The sequence below is a fragment of the Xiphophorus hellerii genome, chromosome 24 (assembly GCF_003331165.1).
Source record: "Xiphophorus hellerii strain 12219 chromosome 24, Xiphophorus_hellerii-4.1, whole genome shotgun sequence".
NCBI classification, from domain to species: domain Eukaryota; kingdom Metazoa; phylum Chordata; class Actinopteri; order Cyprinodontiformes; family Poeciliidae; genus Xiphophorus; species Xiphophorus hellerii.
Genome location: NC_045695.1, coordinates 2573674 through 2594927, shown reverse-complemented (window position 1 = coordinate 2594927; position 21254 = coordinate 2573674). Strand labels below are relative to the sequence as shown.

Sequence of the window (21254 nt, the reverse complement as noted above, 5' to 3'; positions counted from 1 at the left end):
AAGAGGTGGGAGAATGAGAAGAGGAAGTGGATATTAATCTGTTCTTGTGAGACCGTTTCACCTCCTCTGCCTCCATCCGTCTCTTCCTCCTCCTCTCTGTTGCTGCTGTTGCTCTGATTTGTCAGACGCCGCCTTGGTCCGAGGAGGATAAGACCGAGATAAACAGCATTTGCAAACAGAGAGTGGTAGGACTGAAGATGGAGCGGGCCCCAGTGTTCCTCCTGATATTCTCTTTCTTCAAACTACAGTGCTCTCATCACAGTGACAGGATAAGCCTGCACAGCTGCTGATTTTATAGGCTGTAATGAAATGGGGAGGGAAAAAAATGTGCTGTGCCACTATAAATGCCTGGTCCGGAATATAAAATCTATTCCACTGGTTAACATGCTGGTCTTGCTGCTGTTTTATTACATGGCTTTGATTTGTCTTTCCATTTTTGTTTTGCCAGATGCAACAACAGAAAATTGAGGAGCTTTCTCCGAGCTGCAATGGGAGTCTGTGAAGCTACAGATTTAAGGCGCCTCCTTAGTACTCCTTCTCAGTCACAACACCAGCAGTAGTCAGTAGAGGAACCATTATCTGAAATTAATGTCAGCGGTGTTGCGGAGGCAGCCAGACGCTGCGCCGCCAGCTCTAACGCTACTCATGGAGATGTGGCCTCAACTTTTCCAACACTACCGCCGCCGCTGCTGATGATGCCAGCCCAGGGAACAGTGATGCCTTCTAAGGTCTCCTGCTTGTACTTGCTGACGGTGGTATGCTGGGCCAGCGCTCTGTGGTACCTGAGCGGCTCCCGCCCTTCCTCTTCCTACGTGGGCCAAGTTTCTATCCCGATGCGCAAGGCCCCCAAAGTGAGCAAGAACTCCACGTTCAGCAACATCCGCACGCGCTCTCTCAACCCGCATGACTTCGGCTACCTCATCAACGAGGCCAAGAAGTGCGAGGCCGAGCCGCCTTTCCTCGTCATCCTGATCAGCACCACCCACAAGGAGTTCAACGCCCGCCAGGCCATCAGGGAGACATGGGGCGACGAGACAACGTTTCCGGATGTGCGCGTGGTCACGCTCTTCCTACTGGGCCGGAGCATAGACACTGTCCTCAACCAGATGGTGGAGCAGGAGAGTCAGATATTTCATGACATAGTCGTGGAGGATTTTATTGACTCGTACCACAACCTGACGCTTAAAACGCTGATGGGCATGCGCTGGGTGGCCACATTCTGCCCTAAGTCTCAATACGTTCTCAAAACAGACAGCGACATCTTTGTCAACATGGAGAACCTCATCTATAACCTCCTTAAGCCCACCACCAAGCCAAGGCGGAGGTATTTTACAGGCTATGTCATCAACGGTGGGCCAATCAGAGACATGCGCAGCAAGTGGTACATGCCAAGGGATCTCTACCCAGAAAGCAAATACCCACCGTTCTGCTCTGGCACAGGATACGTCTTCTCTGCAGACGTAGCTGAGCTCATATACAAGACCTCCTTACACACCAGGCTGCTGCATCTGGAAGACGTGTACGTTGGCGTGTGCCTCCGCAAGTTAGGCATCCACCCTTTCCAGAACAGCGGCTTCAACCACTGGAAGATGGCGTACAGTCTCTGCCGCTACCGCCGGGTGGTCACCGTCCACCAGATCTCCCCAGAAGAGATGCACCGCATCTGGAACGACATGACCAGCAAGAAACACTTGAAATGTTAGCAGACTGATCCGTCCTCCAGAGATGCTTTCAGGGGCTTTGTTCTGCTTTCCTGTGCAAGACCAAAGCAAACTCCTCTGGATTAACCCGTTCACTCAAACTCCAAGGAGGGGCCGAGAGAGGAACGTGCAGAACCCTCCCGTGGATACTTGTCCACGCCAGCAGTGGAAGGATTTTTACATGACAGGGAAGCATAAACATGTGTTTAAGCTTCTCATTTATACAAGACACAGACTGTCCCCAATTATCAGGAGTGCAGATGAGAGAAAAGCTGACAGACGCTCTGCTCGGCTCAGTTGCAAGCTCTGATTTTTGAATGTTCCTCATGTATTTGTTGTATTTTCTGATCAAGGTGTTATTCTGGATATCCGATACTACAGCAGTCATTGTGAGGACTATTGTGGATCTACAATGTGATGAGTTGATGTTGAACGCAGTAGTGTTTATGAGAGAACATCAATGTTTTGCACAGACGTTTTGTTTTTTTAAAAGATTTAAAGAATATCAGATCAGAGTGAAAACATGGCTGCTAGCATTCCCAGGTGAATGTTAACCTCTGATGTGTGCAGTGCAGTATTTTGTCTCTAGCAGCGCTGTGAGCAGGCTGCAAACGGCGGCATTTTCTATTACTTGAACAAAGAGAGCAGGAGAAGTATATACTGAGAACAGATCTTACTGTTTTTGAGTGCTTTTTCGTTCTTTTTCCATTACTTGAGATTAAATAAACCTGTTTCATACAATTTTACGACTGATTTGTTCTGCACACTTTTAATGCACGTAACCTGGAAGTTAATATACATTTGATTTCTCCATAGGAGCGAAAGCATCTAATTACGGCGGCCGCTCTCTTCAGCAGCTGCGCTCTTCACAGCAAGTGCCGCCTCTGGAAGCATTCCTGCTGTCGGTGCAGGTGGTGGACAAATCAGGCAGACTCCATGGTGTGATTAAATCAAAGTCTGTCCAACTATGAGCTGGAAAATGCCTCTCAGCAATTACAGTGGCAGTGCAAAAGTATACACACCTTGTTACAACCACAAACCTTTATGAAGTTCACTGGGATTTTATGTGACAGCAACACAATGTTGTAAAGTGAAAATATTGGGTGTTGTATTAGATTTAATATCCCAAATATGCCTGTTTGTGTTCGCCTATCACATAAAATCTGAATTAAATACATTATGAATGACATAAACCACTTTTACAAGGTACTTGAGGTCCTGCAAAAATAACTTGTTTAACAGTAGAATAGAAGGATGAGACATTTTTCCCAAACTACATGAATCACACATTTTTTCTGCCCATTTTGTGCCATTAAGTTGCATTAGTCAGGAATAATGTTTTATTAAAATCTTTCATCAGACGAGTTGTGGCTTACAGGAAAATCTGTCAGCGAGTTTCTCACAAAACAGAGTGACATACTGCAAAATGTTATGGTAAGGTCAGGAGTAATTATTTAAAACTTGAATGTTCAGGCCAGTTTGGGTTTTTGTTTGCTATTTCAGTCACATTAAGGTTTGGTTTGAGTGAACCACTGTTATTCGTATTAATTATGTTTTAGGCCATTAACTGTGGTGTGAGGAGAACATAATCCATTAGTTACTTTTAACCAGCCAAACCTTAAAACAAACCTTATGCTGATTGGCCTCTTTCTGTGAAAACAATTAACCCAGCACACACACACACACGCCCCCACACACACACACATCAAAAGCCACCAGTAATCAATATTCTGATAAAAAAAAATTAATCCTCATCCCTGTGACCAATTATCTGATCAGATGGTTGGAATCTACTGATGGCTGAGCTGAGAATCAAATAATCAACCTCTAAACAGAATAACTCTGTTATAAACTGAGCACCAAGACATCCAACCAATGTTGTGTGAGCAGCACTTTCAACTGATCTACATTAAACCAAACTGAAGGTTTTGGATAAAAATGAAAGCAGCACAATGTGGTTGGGAAGTTAAATAATATTTAAAGCAATAGAATATTGTTCAGGACGCCTGAAAGAGATCAGAATAACAGTTTTCTCACAAACTAGTTTAATTACACAGGATAAATACTCACAAACCTAATCACTGGATTCTGTTATCTGTTAAGTTCCTATAAAACTGAAGACCTCCAGCTCCAGTGGTGCAGCCTCCTACTCTCGAGTTTTCTAACTTGTTTTCTCCTTTTTTAAGATCGTCCAACAAACTCTAGCTGGAGTTTGATGGAACCCAGGATCCTCCAGGATGACTCGTCACCAAAAACTTCTGGTTGTTTAAACTCTCCTCTTTATAATCCCTTCTTGATTTGGAAGTTTTTTCACATATTGATGCATCAACTAACAAAATAGTTTCATTGGGCTATTTAATTTGTTCTGCTGTCATTGAGACTGAAATAACCAACTCAGACGTTAGTTGCGCTAAACCTAAAGCGCTAAACATAAATATTAGTTCTACTAATACTAGTGCTAAACCAACATGGTTTTTAGTGGAAGCTAATGCTAAATTTAACCATGTTGATAGCCACTATGCGTCAGTGACACATTTTATATCATATCTAGATTAAATTTGTAATTGAACTTCTACCTGCATGATTGTGTCTGAGGAAACAAGTGTTCAACTTTATTCAACTGAAAGTTTACAAAACAACCATGTAAATTAGCGCTGTAGAGTTTATCAGGTAAAAAATGTATATAGGGGAAGCTAGCTGTGCTAAACATTTTCAAAGTTAGCAGAAATGCTAAGCAAAAAATGAGTCCCCTTTCACCACTGCTTGGCGTGAATTACATACATTAGGATAAAGATTGCTATTGAAATTTATAGCGCTATTAGCAATTTACTGTATGACTTTTTCTTTTCTCTGACATGAAAGCAAACATTTGAAGGATTGTTGTTTACTCATTCCTGTGGATTGACTAAGACTGTTGCTGTATAGTCATTCAAACGCTTCCCTGAAGGCCCAGTATTGTTTGGGGTGTTTTAACATGTATCAGTTTGAATAATAAATTTAATATTATTACATAAGGCCAACAAAGATGTATCTGGTGACCCCTGTGTGTCACCACTTGAGCTCGTGTGGCAGTGAACGTAATTATCTGAAATCATTAGCGCCTGGCAGCTCTTTTTCACAAAAGACTACAAATGAGGAAAGCCAAAATGAGGAGGACATTTTCTTTCCCTCTTTGAAGAAGAATGCAATTGAAGGAAAAACATATTGATTGACTTTCTTCAAAGGTCATCCACTTTGCGGCTTCAGTCTGACACTTGTCAAGTGTTACACCAGGTGTCTGGCATGTGTGGGATGCAACATGGATGACACTGAGCGCCGTCAGCGTGTCTGGGAGCGGCGGCGGTCCTGTGGGACTCCATGCAGGAGAAATAAAACGCTGTCGATGAGGTGCCGCACTCAAATGGCTCCACCGTGGGAAACCTTTGGGTATTTTGTCAGCAGAAAACGCGCGCCGGCTTTAATGACTTCCTCATAATGGAAATATTCCCGGTTGATGTGTCGGCGTCAAACGCTCCTGTTTGATGACTTACTCCGGCAAAACTGTGACGCGACCTGGGAGTTCTACTCCAGTGCGCAACTTCACAACGCGCACGTTTTCATCGTGTGGAAACAACCGCCTCTCATCCTCTGGCTGCCACGCCGTTATCAGTTAATAACTTTATTTTCTTGCAGAAAATTTCCAGGAACAGTCTGCCGACGAGTACACGCATGAAATAATTGGCATTCACAGCTTCTTTGGGGCTCAGTGGTGCGTTTTGCATTTCTATGATCCCGCTCGCCTCGCCCCCATGGCAATTGGATGCAATATGCTGAGTAGTGGTACACCCTGCAATAGGCCGAGTAACCCAGTGGTGGAGCGTTTAAAACCAGCTAAGATGAGGGGAAATGAAAGGCGTGTGATTAGTTCAAGGTTGGTGGTAAATGGGGCTCGTAACGAGGAGCGAGGCAGAGAGCTGGACCATCAGGAAAGCTTCCATTTCTGAACAAAGACATCCTTTGATGTTTCTTATGCATCTTCCAACATTATAGCAACAAACTGTTGGTTTTAAAATTGTTAGCATTTTGTTTTTAGCCTCTTTTACTTGGAAAAGGACATTAGTGACCAAGAAACAGCAGCAGGCAAGTGAGGCATAAAGTTATTGTGAGATTTAAAGCAGAACAACTGATGTGTCTAAATATAAGCCTTTGATCTAAAATTAGACTTGGCAGCATCATGCTAGGTGGAAGTGAGTCAGAGTTAATGGGAAGATGAATGGAGGTTAATAAAACACAATTCTGGAAGATCGATCCAGGTTTTGATCGGAGCATGTTAATGTAAGAAGATGGCCTAGTCAAAGTCCAAAGCCAAGACCAGTTGAAGATTTGTGGCAAACTTGAAAATATATGTTCACGCGAACTCTTCATCCAATCTGAGTTTGAGCTGTTTAGCAAAGAAAGCCTGAAAATGTCTAACTGCAGCAAAATGTGTTTCCACTGCGTTTATATAAACACGCCGCACTTTTCAGATTTGCACCGGCAAAACCTGTTTATGATCTCATATAATTTTCCTGCTGCCTAATAACTACTCAGTGTTGGTCATTATATATAAGAAATAACGAGGTTGGTGGATGTGAACACGTCTGGAGTTTGGAGCTCAGAGATCTCAGTTTGGTTGGTCGGTTCAGACTCTGGGGGCAATTTTCTCAAAGCGGATTAATCGGCTGCAGAAAATGTTATTTTCTTTAAGCCCTTTTCTAATCATGTTTGAACTTTCTTTTTACGCTAATTGTCCTTTCAGTTCACATGACCTCCGTGTCACTTGAACTCGAGGCTTTACGAGAATCTCTGGAATAATTCACCATCTGCGTTCTCACTTCTCCACCAAGGTGAGAGAACCAGGCTGACCTGACACCGAGCTCCTCCATGTGTGCCGTGCTGAAACATTTCCTGGTCAGTGCAGCCTTGGTGACCGGAGGTTATTTTTGGAAGCGCTGGATGTTTTTTTTTGTTGTTGTTGTTGCCTAAAAGCAAGAATATTACTGGAGATCTGTCTGGTTTGTGTAGGTTTCAGAGGGCATGTTGGGTTCAGATCTGATGGAAGCTGATTGCAGGCTGTGTGTGTGTGTCTGTGGGGGTGTGTGTGTGCGTGTGGGGGTGGGTGTGTGTGTGTGTGTGTGTGTGTGTGTGTGTTGGACCATGAGGTGTGTAGGGAGAAAACTGTAGCCCCTTCTGAAACCTACAGGGGACAAATTTTCCATCAAGAGCAGATGGAGGTCATTCTTCGTGTTGCTTTCAGGGAAATTTGCTTTCTGCTCACAAATACTCTAAAGATTCTACTTTTCTTTTCAAAGTCTTGAAACCTATGTGATTTACAAATATTAGAACAGCAGAAAGCTTTCACTGTTTAGATGCACACAGCAGCAAAAGTCGATTCAATCGAACAGTCGGACTTGTTGTGCGAAAGAAATCGATGAAGGGTGCGTTTGTTTTCAGATTCCTCTGCAGAGCCTCGTGAGGCGAGGAGCGTCAAACTGAGACAGCCGAGACGCGAAAACCCAAAAAGTTACATGAAAACTGATATCTAGCGGGACAAGACGGTCCAGTCGCTGACAGAGCTTCACAGCGTGAATTATTTCCCGTCACCCGGAACAGATGGATGGGATTTAAATTGGACGCGTACATCAGGACGCGCCTGACAGAGACGAGCGTGACAGCCGGCCTGAATCTGCATAACGGCGGCCATAAATTAACTCTTAATGTCCTGGGATGAAAGCTGCTCCCCTGGAACTGGAGGAGGCCCAGAGCTCGGCCTCACCTTCCTGTGAGCGCCGCAGTCTCATATTTATGACCAGCTGCGAGCTTATTAATATTTGCATATTTCAGAGCGGAGCCTCATAAATAGCTCATGGGCTCAGAGTGGAGCTCAGGTAGCTGGAGCAGACTGCCTGACTTTCTCATGTCAACATTCTCAGCTAAAGCTCTTTATTTCTGCTGAAAGTGTCAAACATCGTTGTAAAGGTCGCCCCTGTCGTCTGGGTTTTCTTTTGCTTCCTGCGAACCAGCAACGCTCGCTCGACCCGTCAGGAGGCGGCGAGGGAGTCCGCCCTCATAAAGCAAGCCGTAGATGAGATCGGTGGATAATATTGATTTCACATGCAAGTATCGGCTCATCTAAAATCTCCCAAAATTAAGGAAATCACGGTCGACGTATTGGTGCATAACTAGGTTTTACATTGAGCACAAATTCCAGTGTCTTTACATGATGAATCAACACAAAAATGGTCAGAAGCTATTTTTTCCTCCAGCCTCCAACAGATTTTGTTCGTGAAAAAAAAATCATTCCTACAGTATGATCCTGCCACCACCAAAAGCGAACATCATTCTACACAAAGACGAACACGATACATTTTTGTAAACGATTAAAAAAAGATGCGCGTTCACATGACAGGAAGGAAAACCACTGAGAGCGATGTAGTGGGCATGCCGGGCCAATCGGTGGCGCTGTAACAGCCACAAAACAACTCAAAAATACCGAACAATAACGAATGGCGCTGAGTTTCAGTAGCTGTGTTTCCGTTGACCATAAAATTGAGCAAATTAGAATTGCAAAAATAAATTTGCTTAATGGAAACGCGGCAATTTTGAAAAAAAGAAAATGTTTTTGGATTTTAAAAAAAGAATTTTTTGCACTAGAAACAAGCTGTTTTTTATTTCACAAAACTGAAATCAGTGTAACCCAAGTAATTTCCGTTATTTTCTTCTTCTCCTCTTGTAAGTGAACAATAAAGAAATCCAGCACATTATCGCCCCCCAGAGGCCATAACGCAAAAAATAAAACTCCCAAAATGAACTTTAGTAATTTTTCAGTGAACAGAAACGACCCACGACCTGAGCAACTATATATATGAATAACATATATTGCCGCTTGGGGTCAAATAAAGTTATTTAAATTGAATTCAATTGAAGTGCTGGTTAGGTCACTCTGAATGCAAACAATGTTCTGAAAGAAATATTGGTGAAAAACAAAACTCTTGAATTTGGTAACCAAAGGCTAAGAATAAACCTCCTGACACGGGATAATGAGCCTGCTTTTTCCTCTATATTCACCAAACTTTGTAATAATTGAGTACGTCTTTGGAATCAACAAACACAATTACTCTCACTATAATTAGTAAGCTGGGATACTATTCTCTTTATTTCAAAGTTATCCATTTCCCTCCTTTAAATTTTTCAAGGCAGGCTCCAGCATTTTCTTGCGTTTCCTGTGGCAGAGCTGAACTGGCAGATAAGGCAGCAGTGTGAACGTTCTCATTTAATTCCCAGCATGAGCTGAATAAGCCCCATTTTTAAAAAGCCAAACCAGGAGAGCTCCAGCTGCCACCGCCGAACTTCTCCTTTCCTGGCCAGTAGAAAAAAAGTGTCTTTTTAGCCCCTGACCGGCTCCGATTAGCTTCCAGCAGTTTTATTGCTCTTGTTTCTGCTTTAGTTCACAAGTTGACCTCTGTAATAAAGAAGAGAAAGGCCTCGTGTGGAGCTACAACAGAGCCGTCATTAGCCACTGTAAGGTGTTGTGGGGAACTCACACTCGTATCAAGCTGTGCGCATTTCTACTATGATACTTTCTGACTCCACTTCCCTCTTAACTTGTTGGCTTTTTGTCCCTTTCCCCTCTGTGTTTTGTTTTTACATCCCGGCTCTAAATCCGTCTCCCAGAAGCTCCCGACGTGTCGCCGCCGTGTCTCTGAAAATCTGAGGCAGGCTTAAGCCTCCGTCTACTGTGTTGCCGCTTCCTCCCGTCTGATTTGGCTCGCTCAGTGCGGCTTAGGAAAGCCTCGGCAGATGAAGGAGTGATTGTTTTGGCTGCTTCTGTGTTGCTGACAAGGAAACACGACGCTGAATGCAAAATAATAATAATAATAACAAGGCCGTTTCCATGAGGCTTGCTTTGCAGACATGATATTTCTGGGTTTAGAGAGACAGCCTCACGTTGTCTTTGTCCTTGTCTGACATGTCTGTGAACTTGTCGACACAAAATGCAGAGTGTATAGAACAAACACAAGGGTTTTTATTTTCAAATGCAATCACAAGATTGTTTCAGGGAAAAATACCTCCATATTTTGTCAGTTTACAGCCACAATCTGATGTATTTTACTAATGTTTCATAACTAGAGACTAGCAAATAGCTTATAATAGTGAAGTTTTGCAGCACACAAAAGCTGACCTTGCACATTCTTATTCACATATAAACACTTCAGTATCGTGCTTCAGGACATCGAACTGATAATCTCATTTCCCACAGACTGCTTATGAAATGGTCCAGAATGCAATGGATCTGTTTATGAAAATCTTACTACATTACAGTAAATGACTGTAATCCTGATCTGAACTTTTATTTTTTCTGTCTTTCATTGTCAGGATCTGCAGTTTGTTTAAATTCCAGCCCAAACGCTTAAAATGTGTATTTAGAGACGCTTTTAATCTTCAACCACTGAGACAATCTGAGATAAACAATGCATTAGTCTGATTTCTAAAGAACACATTAACCCTCCAGCCAGAAGGGGGAGCTGTTTGGTGTTGGGATATAATTTACTCACAAAACGTACTATCGAAAATCTGATTATATTTAATATATCTGTATAAGCCACTTATAATCAGCATTCCACAAGCTGATTATCAAAACAAATTAATAAAATGAGCTCATTTTATTGCTTTCAGTCTCAAATGTTACTTATTAGCTCAATAAGTAACATTTAATCAAGACTCCTCAGTCTATAAGATTCTCAAAGAAGAAAGTCAAATCATTCACTGGAATTTTGTGGAGTTTTTTTACACTTAACACAGTAAGATTTCAGACCTGTGTCTCCAAAAAAATATATGAACATCATCTGGTCAACTGGCACTAAATTTTCACTTACCCATGGTAGATGCAAAAAAAGCCAGCTAGCTAGCAATGGTATGTTAGCAGTGAGTCACAACACAATGATGTCTGCGTGTGACTCAATTTTTTGCCTGACAGAAAACTGAACACATTTAAGGCCAACTTACTTTTAATTTAAGACTTTTTAAGGATCCACAGACACCTTGAATTTGAACACTGCTGCCACCTAGTGACCGGAGGCTTATCAGGCGAGAATAAATGGACAACAACAAAGTCTTCCTGCTTCTTGTCGGAGGCACAACAATAGTGCTAACTCTGAAGACATTCTAGTTGAAAAGTTGTGATTTAGAGAAGATTTAAAGTAAGTTAAACCTGTGTAGATTATACTTTTCAAAATGAAATGTAACATAGAGTTTAACTTGTAATAACATTACATAATTATTAAACACTGCAACTGAAACCAGCTTTAGCTCCATATTTCCGTCCAGGCGTTGCTCTGCCTGACCTCCTGTAATTGTCTCATTTCCTTCACCTGTCTCTCTCCTCAGACCATCCGGCGACTGATAAGCGAGGTCTTATAGCACTTTTTCCCCATTCATCACGCAGCTCCCAGGTGCTGAATGCAGGTATGCAGCGAGCAAATAAATAAATATCTGACAAGGTGACGCCTGAATAGATGAGAAATCCTGCGGTGTGTCAAGACGAGCTGCGCGGAAAATCCAATCAGGCCTCAAGTGTCGGCGAGATTAATAGCTGCTGTTATTTAGACTAGACGCGAAGGGGCCGGGCGTGCGCCGTTTGGGGCCGGTGAGTGAATGTGGGGGAAAATAGATCATATTATTCTCTCTGCAGAGATGGTGTGGTTTTATTTAAAGGCAGTCAAACACCAGGAACTTTAGGAAGTATAGGAGGAAAGCTCACAGCCCTGGTGGGCAGCTGTTAAAAGTCAGCATCCTTCTTTCGTCTTTGCCGTGTATTTTATCGAAGGCAGTTACTCTTCCTCGCCTGTGGCGTTAAGACAATGAAAGTTAGTGGCGACGGGCCAATGTGGACAATATGACGGCCGAGGTCTTAAAGGGAGATAATCACAAGGCGACATAAACCCAGTCAAATGAGCGACCCTGGCCTTCTTTATAGCCCCAATAACAACACACTTATCTAACACCTTAAAGCACGGTTAAAAACATTTTGTTGGACTACTGAAGACCCAAAAGATTCTACATCCAATTTCTATAAAACTCTTTCGACTCCTTGCGAAACCATTCGTATCTGTTTAGCTTTTTCCAAATTTGTCATGCTACGAGCGTTATTTTATAGTGATTATGGAAAAGTCCGAAAACTGTGACTTGCGTTTGTAAGTCACAAACTTTTCCATCCATGAAACTAAAGCTGTGCAATTTGTTAATCTTAATCCGACTGCAAAGGATTTCAAAAAGGTGGCGGGGAAATTAAGATCATAAAAAAAGAGGGAGGAAAAAAACATTATTCACAAATGTCACTGCAGTTATGAAGAACTGTCACAATTATTTGATTTCCTGTTTTATGTTGAACACACCAAGCTCAAACACTGAAGCTTAAACTCACAGTATCAGATTGTATCTGTGTTAACACAACTATCAAACAATTATTTATTCTTTGTACTTTTACCAAGGAAACTACCAACACTATCCTGATACAGTTATTTAATCGTTTTAATTCCACTTCATCTTTATTTTCTCCTATATAAACAAATAAAAGCCTTATAAAACACTGGATGTTTTATAAGGCTTTTAAATTAATAAACTGATAAACTTAAAGGGGTATAAATACTTTTGGAAGGGACTGAATGTCCCTCCTCAGCATCTTGTAGCTGTATAAGACCAAAATCACTCTCACTCACTCACACACTCACTCACTCACATATACTTTTTTTTAAAAAAGCACAAATTTCCCCATCATGCCAATTCAACTTCTCTACTGGTTGTCCCAGTTTAAGAGGATTTCACAAACATGTCAGATTGGATGGCAGGAAAAGAAGGCGACTTGCCCTGAGGAATCACCAAACCTGGTCGTCACTTTCATGTTGTGAGTTAAGTTTCTACAAAAATCCCTCTAAGAAAAAAAAGCTCCTCTTGTTTTCATCTAATTTTTTCATTCGACTTTCTGGCCGACACAGAAGCTGCAAAGCGCTTTAATCGCATAATTTCTGCGAGATTGAATTTACATGTTTTTTTAATACACTTTCTGTGTATTTACTGTTTTCAGAATGTTTGTGACAAATTGAGATGATAGACCACAATCACTCTCAGCAATTTCCTCCCCTCGTTGCCATTCAGGCGGCTGATTAAAAACAGAAAAAGTCCAATGTCTGTCAGCACTAATTACCTATGCAAACAGGCCTTGCAAAGCAATTATACCCCCGTAAAACACACACCATGCTTCTATCAAGCGCTGATATTATACAGAATAAAAAGATGGTTAAAGGTATCCAGCTCTATTTCATACATTTTTGCTACAACCAGATAAAAAGTCATTTTTCAGTAGATTATTTAGAAAACCTCGTCAGCTACATTTCTATAAAGAAATCGAATACAGCTGGGCAAACGTAGAATTAAAAATCAACAATTGGATTTATTTGAAGGGAGATTTGCAGGTGGTTCTCAGTAATATGACGCCTTACATGCAGTGATGTCGCCATAAATTTGCTCAAAATGGGGAAAAAATAGCAGGTTGTTCACTCGTTGTCTGGTTTTACTGACTTTAGCAGTTTAAAACAAATTAAAACTCACAAAATTAATATCAGCAGGAAAACACTTTGGATTTATGTACATTAATAGATCATTGTAATATTTGGTGACTTTTTTTTAGCTAGTCTGCTGAAACGCAGCAGACTAACAAGTATAGACACACATTATGAAAATGAAAACTACTTAATTAAAAAGTATTTAAATAAAAATTCTTTCAAAAAGTCAAGCTAGATCTGACTTTAATAGTTTTTGTTCTCGTTGATGCTAACAACTTATGTAGCTAGTCAACAGCAAAACCAGACCGTGGTGACTCGTAGAGATCCAATCGGACTTAATGTCTTAGGAAAATGTTAACACATAAAGAAAAATGGTAGCTTCATTCATCTAACTTATCTTTTCAATTATCTCTAGTTTGCCATACTGGACTGTAGATGTGCAAACGTCCATAATGACCTTTACTTATAACACAATGTGTCGTTATCAGTCAATTACAACCTCACAATTAATGTTAATGTTGTCCTTTATCTGTAGAACTTAGCACCTGTGCAAAGTCTTTCATAAAACAACTTCTTTTGCTCCAGCTCAACATATTTCAGCTTTCTCTCACGACTTCTGTTGACTCATTTTTCTCATAAAGCGGTGAGGCCGAGGAGAGAGAGGACGGGCGTGAACTTGTTATATTTGGGCTGCGTGGTTAGAACAGGTGAAGTGAGGGAAGAATCAGCACAAATATTCTTAAGATTGCTTCGCTTTCTCTTTCACTGAGAGCAGTGGGGGAGAAGAAATTGGTTTGTCTGAGATTGCTTTAAAGAAATACGACACACTGATGCACGTTATTGATTTTTGACCTGCAAATACGGCCGTTTATACATGAGAGAAGAAAACAATGTTGGACAGAAAACTGATGACACTCAGTGGACTTTTGCTTTTTGTTGACCCTTCTGGGATTCCATCTAAAGGTTATTCTTACAAATAGTTTGTGTTTGTCACCATTCTCTACATCGGGAGTCTGATGCACGTACATTTTTAAACTATTTTTGGAAGAAAATAGTTAGCTAGTCCAGCTAGGGACACAAAAGACCTTCAAAGTACACACCTTAAGATCTGGGGCTTTTCTCTTGCTTCCCCCCATGAAGCGTTGACAGGAAGTGGATGAAGTCAGCTCTTACATCAGCGGTGGAGGATTTGGCAGCTTGAGTGCAAACCAGAAAAAATCTATTGCACTTTGCCCTCGGAGCCTTGTACCACCTACCAGAACAGAGAGGAACAAATTACCTCCTTAAAAGTGACCTTACCTGCCTCACAGTTTGCCAAATTTAAAAAAAAACACACAAAAAAACACACTTTCTCTGTGCCAATTATCTTACCGGCTGTATTGACTACACTTGGAGTTTATTTATTTTTTGCTGTGTTTTGTGAGGCTACCACACAGAGATACAAAGCAAAAGGTTAAAACAGACCAAATGCAGCAAACTAACAGCAGAACTCCAGCAACAAACGATAAAACCTTTAAATAATTTGCTTCAATAACTGAGAATGGGTCAAGTAGAAAGTATACCCCCTAAAGTGAGGGCTACAAACACAGTCCATGTATAGATTTCTTTTTTCGGGCTGCTATCTTCATTTATTTCAAAGCGAATTTTTAATCTGAATTGAGAAATCAGCAGTGATGTAGGTCAGTAAAATCACCTGCGGTTGTTGAAAACAAACCCTAACAGACGTGAAGACGGCTTCTTTTTTATTTTTATTCTTCACAGAGGCAATATTTTCTCACCGGTGGGGTCAGATGAACAAAAATACTAGCGCTCCCACATCGACTGGCCTTTGGTTTAACCGTGACACTCTCCCACTTTAATGAATGAGAAGATTGAACACTTGATGCGAGCAGAAGGTCGTCCCCAAACCCAGAGCAGCTTCCAAGGTCAAAGAATAACATTCATGATTCGCTCATCTCACCTGACATATTTACACCCGATCAGACAACAGTTATATTTTTCAAACCCTATGGAATAATATCAGCAAGGTCCTTTCTTTCCTAAAACAATGACACACCAAAGAAACAGTTCATTGAAAATTATATTTTTTAAGGAATTACACCCCGTCAGCTGCCATGACAGATGTCTGCAGTGTGCTTGATTGAAGCTGAGGAATAATTCAACTGTTGACTTTTAAATTAGCACTTAAATCTGGTAGAATAGACCAAAAGTCACACATTATAGATAATTTGTCACAGAATGACAAGCCCTAAATATCTGTTTAAGCTAATGCTAATCTTGGTATGGAAGTTAAAATACTTATTTTCACAACCCATCATTCAGTCGACTTAAACACTGAGGAAATACAAATGACTGTTGTAGCTACTTATCATGGAAATCAGTTCTAAATCTAATAAAAGATTTAGGGATGATAGCAGATGTTTTATATAGACTGAGAACACAAACAACTAAAAACAAAGAAGAAACAATAGATTTTCTTACCTAAAAAACTTTATATTCACCAACGCCACCTGTGGTCACCTTGAAGATTAAGTTGCTAACTCCACCAGAACCATCTGTTGCTGTATTAGCATGACCTTTGTCATGACCTCTTCTCATCAGCTTTGGGTTGCTGATTGTTAATCCTAAAGCAAAGACAGATTGTTTTGAGTGCAAAGAAATCCACTTCTATTTACCTTAAATTATTTCTTTGTGGTGAGATTATTGTTGTACAGACTACATCTTCAAGACATACCACAACAGAAATATCTACAACAGAAGACACATTAAACTAATCCTGAACCAGGTACAAACTCTGATCGTTTGCTCAGCGGTACTAACAGTTTCAAGAGTCCCACCTCCCTAGGAAAGCAATGGACAGCTGAAGAACTACTTTCTTAGATCGTCACAGTCTATCAGTTTAAATCAATATCTGACTTACATTCAGAACATCAGGTCATCATTGTCCCTGTGGCAACAATTACTTAGTTACAGCGGTGATAACAATGATTGCTGTAATAAAAGTCATTAGTATGTGTCATTGAAAAATGATGTTCCTTTGGAGCTAACGTCCACTTTCCAGTCTAAGGCAAAGAAATCCTGTTAGTTTGGTTCTTTGTGTCAGTGCATGTTTGAGTGCCACGCAGTGAAAATGAGTGCAACCTCAACACTTTTTAATGTTGTTCTTGATGCACATGCTCCGCCATGTTAACGCATGAGTGGAACAAAACACACAGAAAGATTAAACGCAAAGCTAATCTGAAGCAAACGTTGTTTTTGGTTGCAGCCATGTTTAATTCCTTTCCTGTCACTGCGCCGGCCATTCTGTTTCCCCCAAAGGTCAGGATTGTGATTTAGAAATGATTTATTTTCGCCAGTGAAGTGGACACTTGAACAGATCTGTCGATAACAGGGAAATCATTTAGTCTGATTGGACCAAAGCTCATCCACAGATCAAACATGAGACGCATCTTTTCTCCTGCCGACCAACCAGGACGTTTGAACGCTCACAGGAAGTCTCCTCTGCTGTAAGGAGACATTTCTCACCAGACTGAAACATGATTTAATGCTCCCATGAGCCAATTAGTTTAGTGGGGCTGTAATGGTCGCTCATGTCCTGCTGGAGGAGAGAATAGACAAAACTAATTATCTATAAAAGAATTCAGGACAATAAGAAGGTAGTTGGTGTTCACAAGTCAAATTTAAGCTTATTAATTAACGATATATAAAACATACCATCATGGTGAAATCTGTCTCATGACTCATTATCCAATCACCATCAGCATTTAATTTATCTGGTGAAGTTTGAGCTATTTTTATAGGAATTAGACAGGAAGGAAAGTGTTTTACACCCTCTGACTATGTTTGAGACTCTTATTTTGAAATAAAGGAAGTAGTCTCGTTTCCTCCCCTACTTCAAACGCACCATCATGACATCTGTGGTCATGAGGTCCATTGAGCACCTGTAGCATTTTCTCCTGCATTAGAACCATTAGCACTGGTGTCCCACAGGGTTGTTTTCACCCTCATTTTCTTCAGACATAAAACACCTTAAGCTAATGTCAAACCTTTTTTTTTTTTTGTGAAATTAAGGAAGCAATTTTAATTTTTGCTGTTTCCGTTAACTTTCTCATGTACAGGTTTTAGTACATGGGGAAAGGGCAGCTAAGATCCCTGCAGACCCCACACATCCTGGACACAAACTGTTTGGACTTTTACCTCCAGGTCTGCGCTACAGAGCGCTATTTGCAAAAATCAAATGCCATAAATGCATTTTTACACTATTATTCATTTCTTCCTTTTTGTAAAAACACAGTCTGTATACAATGTTTTCACAAAACCTTTTATTTTTATATATTTACATTTAAAATGTTTTCATTGAAAGCAAAGTGGAACTGAAGTCTAATTCCATTTCTGTGTACACAAACTCAACGAATAAAGCTGATTCTGTTTAAGTCTACATATAGTCATAATGCACATCATTGTTTTGTTCAGGTGCAGAGGTTAGCGTGGTTTAATACTACCCTGAGTTTGGGCTTTAATTAAAATGTGTACACACCACCAAAAGGTCCAGAAGTAATTTTTCAATTGTGGCTGCAAAAAATTATTCCAAGGCCCATTTGCAGCCGTTGAACCATGAGCACACCACTTTTATTCATTTTTCAGGGGTAATATTGCTATAACATGAGCAAGCAGCCAAGACAGCTTTTGTTCATTTTTAACTAAAAGCTGACATAAAAGTGATGTGTGTACTAATTTACATATTTGTCTTGTAGTGGCAACAGGAAATGACATACATATTAATCTAAAGTATTGTTAAGCATTGGAGCTGTACTAGATCTTTACTGAATCTAGGTACATTCACCAGAGACAATGTTTCTCACAGGAAGGTCATTGGTGGCGCGCCGCCTCCTACCTTCATTTCCTGTGTAAATAATCATCCTGTCCAAAAAGGACTATAGTGTCTGTCCATAAAATAACCACAATGGTGCTATTTAAGTTTACAGTTTGAACTCAAAGTTAAATTTATTATTGAGTTCGTCTCAGACTAGCCGTTAGCTTTAGCTTCCCTTTAAATGACATTGCTTACTATTTCCACATTGAAAACAGAGACGCCCGTTTCCACCAATCAGAATCGCATCGACATTACATGCCGCAAAGTCAGACAGTGTCCCCTCACTGAACGAATTGGCAGTCGAAGCAGACAGATGAGATCGCATCTCAGGAATGCTGATTCACTGGGAGGCTGGATCTCGAGTGGTCGTGATTAAAGACTCAATTTCCCAGAGGTCAGTGTGGTGTGATCACATATTACCGCTAACTGATGGAGTGTCTCTGACATCTGCACTCTGACGCCGCGGCTGTCGCGAGCGGCAGCATCACAACCTGTGGAAGCGGGCTGCCTGATGGGAGTCCTGTCACACATTAAGTCACTGAGTTCTTAAGCAGCTGTGTTATTCTATCGTGCTCCTCCGTCATGCCGTTGTTTATGTACAAAAGCGTGAGGGAGAGCGGCTGCTGTTCGAGCGGCTTAGCCCTGAAATGCTGCCATCCAGCATTATCTTCACACAGCAGAAAGCCGGGCCATGCCTCACCCCCAACGAGTGGACGGCTTTATAAAGTGACGCCTTTTATTGCAGCTCCGTTGCTACAATGTCAGTATTTAAATGCAATTATTTTGAATGTGTATCTTAGTTAACCAGCGTCTTTCAGAAGCAGTCAGCTGTCATTACTACACCAAGCTTCCCTGTAACAGTTACAATTAAGAAAATATTGTGCCTCATGAAACAGTTGAATATTTTTTGAAAGTGAGATTAGTGTATTATTAGGATTTACTACAAATACAGTGAAATATTTCAAGCTTTTACTTCTTGTTATTTTGATGATTATGGCTCCCATAATGAAAACCCAAAATTCAGTCTCAAAAATTTTAATAGTACCAATTTTAATACATAAAAATTGGTGTCATATATATGTGAATACATAATGAAGTGCAGCAAATTTGCCGACAGCTGAGCAAAGACAGGATAGGTTTGTACCCGTTTGTTTGGCCTTTAGAAATGTGCTTTGTGTTGCTACGTCTTCTGCTGCCACTCATTCTGTTCATTACTACTATTATTATTCTCTCCATCATGTTTTGCTCCTCATTCATGCCAGATCAGGGCGAGGGGATTTGCATCTGAAATAAATTCACATGAAATTGGGAAAAAATAAAAGACTGAAGGTCAAAAACAAATTTAGAACAGAATAACAGCCTTCAGCTTGGAAAAATAAGGTGAATCCTTGGTCAAAAAAACAAAAACAAAAAAAAAGAACACTTGACTAGGAAACTATACATCTAAAAGTACAATAATGAAATACCAAAAACAAGCTAAAATAAATTATCTTTCTTTCCTATTGTCATTACATTTTTGTGTTTTTTAGACAAACAAAATGGCCAGGATTTTGCTCCATAATTCTGCAACTAAGGAAAAACTTCAAATATGTACTTTTAAATGTGTCTCCCTGAGATTCAAGGTTATTCTATAAACAAGTGACCTAACTTTTCATGTGGAAAACACTGAAGTTAGTATCTGACACAGCTTCCACTCCAAATGTTGAATAGGTGAAAAAAATGACTCCTCAGGTTACAAATCATATGTTAACTTCAGCTCATTAAGACAACGACAGCCGCTCGCTAATGCTATTTTTGCTAAACTGTATATTAAGAAAAATGTTAAAATACTTAACTCTCAAAATACTTTGAAAAAAATCAACTACAAGGCCGAAAGGAAAATCTGAGAGTGATTTTTTTTTCAAATATTACATATACTTACTATAAAATGAGATAATTGTGGCGCAGCTATACCGAGGCTATCACTGGAGGTCGACGGAAAAGCCGCGTCAGAGAGAGTGTGCGTTTCCACAAAATCATGATACAACATTCTTCCCCACATATTTTAAAGCTGAACATACGAATATAGAAGTAACATGGGAAATATAAATGTTTTATACACCTCAACCCGATACTTACTTCTTTTGTGTGGGGTCCAAAGAGGTGAAGTTCACAGCTGAAGGACAAGGTCAATCAAATTAGTGGTAGACAATGGGATGCGTAGCTTGCTTCATTTTCTTTCTGTGTATGCATTTTTTTTTCTCTTTCACTTTCAAAACACAACACACGAGAAAAGTCATGGCTACACATAACTGCTACTTTTATGTACTTTATCTTTTGTAAAAGATACAGTTCACCTTACAGCAGCTACCTGTTCCCACCCCTACAAGTAGGTGGCGCCCTAGACATTTGAATTTTTGGACTGCGCCACCGAGACAGTACGGATGATTAGAGTCCCTAAACAAACAAGAATTATGACTTGAAAACCATAATCCTGAGGCTAAATCAGAATTCTGAAAACTGAATACATTTCCATTTTTAACCTAAATGCGCTGACACAGTATTTTAATGAAAAAAAAATTCTACAAATTAAATGAAGTGAAATGCAGCTTTTTTTAATATTCGCCATGTGGTTCAGTTTAAAATCTTCTGACAGGAAGTCAAAATGACTACCAACCACAGAAGTTATGGATGTGACAAATCTCACTGACAAATCCCAGTCGTTGCTTGATCCAAATTATTTCAGCTGTAATGCAGTCATGTTCTTAAATCAGTCAGTATTTACTCTTTAACATTATCGCCAGTCTTTTTCGTCATGATTTTCTTTTGCTTTTAACCAGAACTGTATATTTCCTTTGGGGTTTTTTTTCTTTTTGTTTTGTTGTGGGTTTTTTTGTTGTTGTTTTTGTTTTGCTACGTTGGAGGTAGTGCACATAAGCAGTGATGGGAACACATTAAGCTAAAATAGCGGAGGTGAAAAGAAGAAAAGGAGTAGATGGCTTCCTGTTGGTGCTCAGACAGGAGCCTAAACTTAGCTGACTTTTCAATGCGACATGTAGGTTTCTTTATCAAGGTGTTCACTAAAGCAAAACTGAAAAATAGAGGAATCATATTCTGGTTAGA

The 21254-nt window shown here is 40.3% G+C and overlaps 1 protein-coding gene across 7 annotated transcripts in view; it reads left to right on the top strand.

Moving 5' to 3' along the window:
• LOC116715817 (beta-1,3-galactosyltransferase 1-like) overlaps nucleotides 1–21254 on the top strand; it is a 147611-nt gene that overhangs the window by 117781 nt on the left and 8576 nt on the right. For 5 of the 7 annotated variants that reach the window (XM_032556499.1, XM_032556496.1, XM_032556494.1 and 2 more), the window contains one exon: nucleotides 449–2441. The exons of the other annotated variants lie outside the window; for them this stretch is intronic. In XM_032556499.1, coding sequence (XP_032412390.1) covers nucleotides 693–1703 — 1011 coding nt within the window. In that variant the 5' untranslated portion in view covers nucleotides 449–692 and the 3' untranslated portion in view covers nucleotides 1704–2441. Of the gene's footprint in view, nucleotides 1–448; nucleotides 2442–21254 lie in introns of those variants that run through there. 7 annotated transcript variants of the gene reach the window in all.